The sequence below is a fragment of the Sitodiplosis mosellana genome, unplaced genomic scaffold, assembly GCF_009176505.1.
Source record: "Sitodiplosis mosellana isolate CC-2019 unplaced genomic scaffold, AAFC_SMos_1.0 Smas_scaffold_1092, whole genome shotgun sequence".
NCBI lineage: Eukaryota > Metazoa > Arthropoda > Insecta > Diptera > Cecidomyiidae > Sitodiplosis > Sitodiplosis mosellana.
Window position 1 is genome coordinate 1 of NW_022596334.1, and position 7,707 is coordinate 7,707.

General features: G+C 37.7%; 1 protein-coding gene across 1 annotated transcript; it reads right to left on the reverse strand.

Annotated features, from left to right (window-relative positions):
* Positions 1-12: 12 nt before the first annotated feature.
* LOC129571022 (uncharacterized) lies at positions 13-4,368 on the reverse strand (the record flags this gene model as incomplete). The annotated part of the gene is made up of 4 exons (XM_055450756.1): positions 4,239-4,368; positions 3,397-3,653; positions 3,280-3,283; positions 13-3,191 (listed from the first exon to the last, which is right to left on the reverse strand). Coding segments are annotated over exons 1-4 (3,570 nt in total), but the record flags the coding sequence as incomplete, so codon positions are not given.
* Between the last annotated feature and the right edge of the window lie 3,339 nt (positions 4,369-7,707).

Genomic DNA, 7,707 nt, shown 5'->3' on the forward strand with positions numbered 1-7,707 from the left:
AAGCCAGTTTACGTTCGTTTCGATGTAGCTTTCGTCGGGTGGTGCCAGTAACGGTGCCCCAATCAAGAAATGTCCAGGTGTTAGGCAATCGATGTCATCAGGGTCAGTAGATAGTGCACAAAGTGGTCTTGAATTTGCACATGCTTCCACCTGATACAATAATGTGGACAATTCTTCAAATGTTAGCGCAGTTTTTCCGATTGTTTTTATTAAATGAGTCTTTGCAACTTTCACACCAGCCTCGGCGAGGCCATTGAAATGAGGCGCACCAGCGGGTGAGAAATGCCAAGAAATGCCTTGCTTTGAAAGTTCATCGCAGATTGTTTTGAACTCTTCTTTTTCGATTTCAAATAAATCACTTAGATCTTTATTAGCTTTTACAAAGTTTGTGCCATTGTCACTGTTGAAGCTCTTGATCATTCCACGACGCGCTACCAATCTGCGAACGGCAGCTATGAACGCGTCGGCTGTTAAATCTGATACTAGTTCGATATGAAGTGCCTTTGTAGCCATACAGACAAATATTGAAATGTAAGCCTTAGAAATTTTACCAGCCCTACCTTTTGCCGTTTTGTATGGAATTGCACCGGTGTAGTCTACTGCTACGTTGGTGAATGGCTTTTCAACAATGTTTACGCGATTGGCCGGCAAATCTGCCATTAATTGTGACATGGTTTTTTGTCTTTGTTTGAAGCAAGGAATGCAACGATGCAAAATTTTCTTTATTTCTGTTTGTGCATTCACAATCCAAAACTGCTGTTTGATGATTGCTTCAGTGGCTTTCGCTCCACCGTGCATGCATAATAAATGAAAATGACGAATTATTAAAGTTGTTACGCTATTGTTTTTTGGTATTAAGATTTGATGTTTTCGTCCAAACACCAAATCCGAATTTCGTAGTCTGCCACCTACGCGCAGAATGTTATTTTCATCTAAGAATGGGCTTAGTTTCAAAATGTTACTTGAAAAATTTACTGATCTTTTCTTCATTAATTCACTTATTTCGGCACCAAATGCCTCCCGTTGAATGATTTTTATTATTGCTGTTTCCGCTAAATTTAGCTCATCAGCCGAAATCGGAGACAATGCTTTGGGCCCCTGTTTTGCTTTGCATAACGATGCAAAACGAAAACAGTATGCGATTATTCGTTTCATTTTGTTGAACGACGAGACTTCAGGAAGAATTTGTTCGTTTGAAATTGGAGAGATTTCTACACTTAATGCGAGTGATTCAATTATTGGGTCAACTTTATTTAAATGACTTGCATTGTTTGCATAGTAATTGTTTTCACGCAAAAACTGTGGGCCATTCCACCACATTTCATGTCTCAGCAATTCCGATGGCAACATGCCGCGTGAAGCGCAGTCTGCTGCATTTTTGTCAGTGGTAACATGATACCAGTTTTTTGTTCCAATTGCCTTATCTATTGCACAAACACGGTGTGCGATAAACTTTTTGTATCGCTTCGGATTTCCTCGAATCCAATCGATGACTATTTTTGAATCGGACCAAAGAAAAATTTTGCTGAAATTTATGTTTGTTGCTTTTAAAACGCCTTTCGTCAATTTGGCAAGTAAATTTGCCGCACACAATTCCAATCTCGGTATTGTGAGTGCGTCTTTCGTTGTTTTCAGAGGAGCTACTTTATTTTTTGCGATTAATAATCGCACCGTGTTTTGCGTGACGTTTTTAATGTAAATCACAGCTGCGAATGCTGGTTCCGCTGCGTCACCGAAACCATGCAACTCCATGACATCCTCAGGATTGTAATTTATCCAACGTTCCACTCTGATGTCATTAATGAGATGCAATTCGCTTTTTATTTCCAACCATTTTTCAGCGATTTCTTTCGGTACAATTTCATCCCAATCGACGTTTTTCTCCCACAACTTTTGTACCAAAATTTTCGCTGAAATTACTACTGGACATATCCAGCCAAGTGGATCGAACATTGAAGAGATTTCAGATAGTAGCAATCTTTTTGTAAATGGATTTGAATGATTTTTTAAACTGAGTTCGTATGTGAAAACATCTTGAGACGGCGACCATTTTATGCCCAACGCTTTCACGTTGCTGCTTATAGCCTTCAATTCACGATCACTCTCCGGAATTGCGGACAGCACATTTACGTTGTTTGAAGACCATTTTCGTAAATTGAATCCGGCTTTGCTGAATACCTTGCGCAAGTCGCTACACAATTGTATTGCTTTTGCCTCAGTAAAAGCACCTTTTACCACATCGTCAACCCACATGTTTTTTCTTATGGTATTTGATACTTCTGGATATTCATTTTCGCAATCGATTGCAAGTTGTCTTGTAGTGCGATGTGATAAAAACGGAGCGAGACTGGTGCCGTATGTGACCGTGATAAGTCTAAATTCAGAAAGCGGTAGTTCAGGGGAATCACGCCAAATGATTTTTTGCAAGTCTCTTTGGCTTTCGTCGATTAAAATTTGGCGGTACATTTTCTCAATGTCAGCCGTAAATGCATATTTGTAAATGCGAAAATTGATTAGAATGCTTAACATGTCCTTTTGTTCTATGGCACCCAATGCAAGTTCATCATTGAGAAATTTTCCGTTGTCAGTTTTTTGAGAGCCATTGAACACTACCCGAAGTTTCGTAGTTGTGCTATCTCGTATTACACAATGATGTGGTAAATAATACGATGTGATATTTGGATTGTAAACCGATCGTTCCATATGACCTAGGTCAATGTACTCGTGAATGAATTTTTTATATTCTTCTGCCAATTTAGGATTTTTTTTGAATCGATTTTCAAGCTGCAAAAATGTTGCAATGGCGCATTTTCGCGAGTTTCCTAAATCTGGTGCATTTTTTCCATTTTTGAATGGCATTTTGACACAATATCTTCCATTTTCCAAACGAATAGTGTTTTCTTGAAAGTGGTTTTCACACATTTGTTCTTCTTCAGTGAGAGCGCACTCGTCATCGTCGATTTTTATATCATCATGCTTAAAAAATTCAGATATACGTTGTTCGACGTCGACAACTGAAATGAGCGTTGTTACTTGTGCTCCCACGGCTGAATCAAAATTGGTTGGTCCCGAAATGATCCAACCCAATTCAGAGTTTTGGGCGATCGGTTCGTCTGTAGAACCTTTTATGAGACCCGGTTTTATGATTTGTGCGTATTCAGCTGCGCCGAGAAGAATGTCTATCGGACCAGCTTCAATGTATGAAGGATCAGCGAAATGAAGATTGTTCAAATGTGAGAATGATTTGTTAAAAACATTTTCATTTCGTGATAAATTTACCAAACTTTTTAATACAATTGCAGTTGTATTCAAAACAAAATTTGAAGTGAATCGAGGCGAAATGTGCAAGTCAACAATGTAATTGCACACCTGATTTTCTTTTGTTATTCCACTTACACAAGTTTTTTGTTTTATTCTTTTTAGTTTGAGCAATTGCATTGCTGATTCGGTGATGAACGCGCTCTGCGATCCTTGATCGATCAGAGCACGAAGTGCATATTTTTCGTTATTTTTACCTTTCACGCTAATTAATGCCGTAGCTAATAATACACGCGAATTCGATGCTGAAGAATTTGCTGATACTACTGAATTATCATTTTCGTGTTCATCGTTCGATGCTTGATAGTCCGAAATTTTCGCAACATTTGATTTAACTGAATCGAAATGCAGTAATGAATGATGTTTTTTGTTACACGTTTTACAAGTAAATTTACTTTTACATTCAATGACTTTGCTATGTGAACCAGATAAACAATTTGCACAAATGCCCTTAGATCTTATAAATTGACTTCGTTCGTTCACGCTTTTTGCCAAAAATTTCTGACATACGCGAAGGCTGTGAGCCTCGTCACATAATAGACACTTCGCGATTTTTTCAAATTTTTCGAATTTTTCAATCACTTTTTCTTTTTTATCTTTTTTGTTGGAAAAATTTTGAGTGTAATTTTTTTGTTCAACAGATTGAATGGCCAAATACCTGTTTTCTAAATATGCCAGAAATTCTTGCAAATTCGGAGTTTCGCGAACGTTGCGTAGTTGACACTCGTAGTGTTTTACCGTATCGTCGTGTAACTTTTTCGTTAAAATATGACAAATTAGTGCATCCCATGTTTCGGTGTTGATGCCCAAGTTTTTTATTGCTAACATTGTTTCGGTGCAAATATCGTGCATAGTGCGAAGCTCGTGGCTGTTTTCACTTTTATGTCTTGGTAACTGCAACAACTTATCTATATACTCACCGAACTGTTGTCGTTTGTTATCATAGCGTTTGTATAGTACCTGCAAGCACGCCTCGTACTGATCAGCCGTTGTTAAATCCGCTACCAATCTTGCAGCTTGCCCCTTGAGATTCGCTTTCAGGTGTTCCATTTTGTATGATGTACTGATGTTTTTTTCGTGCACAATTTTGTTGAATAAATCGATGAAGGTGCGCCACTCGTCGCGTTTTCCGCTGAATTCCGGTATTTTTAGTTTTGGTAAATCGGAGTTGTTGTGGTCGCTGCATGAAATTTCATTCAAGTGTCCGATTGCACTGGTGTATTTTTTTTGTAGAGCTTGCATATTGATTTGCATGCTAATTCGGTTGCTTGTTGCGCGCAGCGTGAAGTAGTGAGAACGAAATGTGCTCCATGTTTCTCGTAGCAATTCCAATTGAGCTTTAATCATTCCGTTTCTCTGGTTTGAGCGCATTTCTTGCGAAGATTTGATCAAATTGTAGATGTCCGTGACAGCAATTTGAGAATTTCTCCGCTTTCGTTGTTTGGCTCGTTGTTTGGAACTTCATTAGTTGCAGATGATTGTGCGTTGGACTGATTATTGTTATTTCCATTTTCGATGCTACTGATTTCTGATGCTGTCGAATTTGCGCCATCGCATTTATCGTCGATAAAGTCTTTTAACGTTGCGTCCAAAATATTGCTCAATGCTTCATCTTCCGTATCTGAATCGCTGTTGTCTTCATCGTCGTTGGGTTCGTTCGGATTTGGTGGCATTGCAAATCCTTGTGGAGCGACTTTTACTAAACCTTCTTGCAATTCATTGCGATGTTTCAAGTACAACTCCCTGCTCGAATCGAATAAGTTTTCTCTGAAGTATGGTTGATTTGCGTCTGGTTGGGCCATCAGAGATTGATGGCGCGCTTCAAATGCTATCCACCATGTGTCTAGGCGGTTGATGCGACGTGAGAAGTAAGCTGGAACAGCCTTCCTGTCGTTGCCGTCTTTGGTGTAGTTGGTGATAGTTTTCTGCAATTGTCGAATTGCGTCGCGTTGAGCTTTAATTAGTGCCTGCATTTTGATCGAAGATCGTATACTGCTTGCGTTTTGTTATTTGATAACACTGCACTAATAAAACTTGAAGAATATTTCACTTGTTGAAAAAAGTTGGACTTTTTCACTTTGTTGAAATTGTTGAAATTGAAGATTTTCGGTTGTGTTTTTAGTGTTCGAAGGACCAAAATGACTAAGTTCTGTGTGATAGAAGTTGTCATTAAAAGACAGGTGAATTGTAGTCGATGGTTGATTAAAGACTGACGATTTTATTCATGCACTTAAAGACTATATACAATAAATTGCTTAGCTGACTTATTTAAATTCTCCGAATTCTATTCAGGTTATTGTTGCACTTATAACTAAATAATAATTATTTCTTGCTTATGATTCATTATTTCGTGCGATTTCATTATTGTTCGATTCCAGTTAATTCAAAATTATGTCAATAGACAGACTGAGATCGCAGAAAATCGTGTTTATCACTCGCTGTAAAACGCAATTCTAAATGCGATGTAAAAAATAGTCAACGATTTACATGTGATCGGTGTTAATGTCGACTAGTAATTAACTCGTTAATCCTGCGCCATTTTACATATCTGTGTAGATGTGTGCTCAGTGCGTCCTCTCAATAGTAGTCGAACCAATGTTTTCTACACGTGGAGAAACACTACTCTACAAGTGGAGAAAATTGTTAAGTATCGTAAACCATCCAAATTGTAACATAGTCTCAAAATATGATATAAAAAACAATAGTTACCCTTCAAAGTTTTGCAGAAAATTAGTTTATTTGTTCGATTGTTATAATTTGGACTATGTTACAATTTGGATAGTTTACAATATTCATTCAAGTATGACATCGTGAATGGAAACGCAAACTGTTCTAATGTACGAAGCATCGATATTGCATTAGGTGAAAGCGTTCTGTTGAATCATGTATCTACAAAACAGCAACAAGTTAATCAAGTGTCAAATCGAATATACTTTTGATTTGTGTGCAATAAGGTGTCAGATTAATCATAACAAATAATAAATAAATAGTACACACATTTATTTTTAAACAATTATTTTTTTAAAGAGATCTCACTTAGTGCATAATATTCAATAAAAAAACAATAAATTCACGTATTTGCTTGGCTAGTATCTTTCAAAAAGGAAATTTATCGGCTCAATCAAAGTGACAAAATATATATATACACGTATGTTTTCCCCTTTTAACGCTACGGCCTTTGAGCGCCTTGCGCATGTATGAGGTATACCGCATCGCTGTCTTGATACACATGAGGCGTCGACGCTCGGCACTTGGTGTCGGTTCAAGGCGCGTATTTTTCATGGAGAAGCAACAACAAGAAAAACATGTAAAAAAGCATGACGCATTATTAACTTCACAACAAGATGACAATCATGCCCGTAAAATACGTAATGGCGAACTTCCAATTGAATTATGGAATGTGTTGAATGAAGTGCCGAGCAAAACTGATAGTAAGTTTTTTTTTACAAACAAAATGTGTTTCGAAGCAAATTGTGTCATTGTATTTTGATGCTTTTTTTTTGCACAAAAAAATAAAAAAATAAATAGATCTAAGTATATCATTTAATTTTGTTACAGCGACGCATATACAAATTTGATGATGATTTTATTGATTCTTGAATGAATTTAGACAGTGGCAAACAATACTCAATCATATCAGAAATGGGACAAAATGATGTGTTACAGTCCAAAAATAATGAAACACCCGACGAAACAGTTGAAGGATCAGAAAAATACCTATCCGTCACACAGAAGCGCTGAACACATTCATCCAGGCCAGCCTAAGAGACATTCAACAGGTTAAGCTCAAGAATATCTTTGCCATTGTCAAGTGCATTGTTCGTAGAACAAAAGATATGCTGCTTTGGTATAGCGGCTGCTATTGCGAATCAATTGAACAGTTTCACATTTGAAGAGATAAAATTGATCTTCGGTGGATGATGTTGATGAATCAGGCACCAGTGTCACATAGTTGCTGTTATTTCTGCTGTTACCCATATGCGATACAATCGCAACGAGACGATACGATAACGACAATTTGGCAGAATCCAAACGATGTGATATTTCAATGGGTGTGCACAATTTAGAATATCAGTTTCCAAATAAGCGCGTATTAAACCGTGCGGTATAACTAAAGTTGAAGGAATACTCAAGAAATCAATCGGCTCATATGCCATTAAATAGCTTATGTCCCCACCTTTTCAAAACAGTATAGTATAGGTGTCGCTCCCCCCTATCCCCCCGAAATCGACGCATGTATGGGGAGGATGCAAAAGTCTCATGTGACTGCCGGAGGTCATTACTCCCAACCCGTTGGAGATAGCTGACTACTTACACCGTGCAACACATGTTTCTGCACATGAGAAATTCCGATTGTTTGTTTTAGAGGACCAAAAACCAAGCACTTTT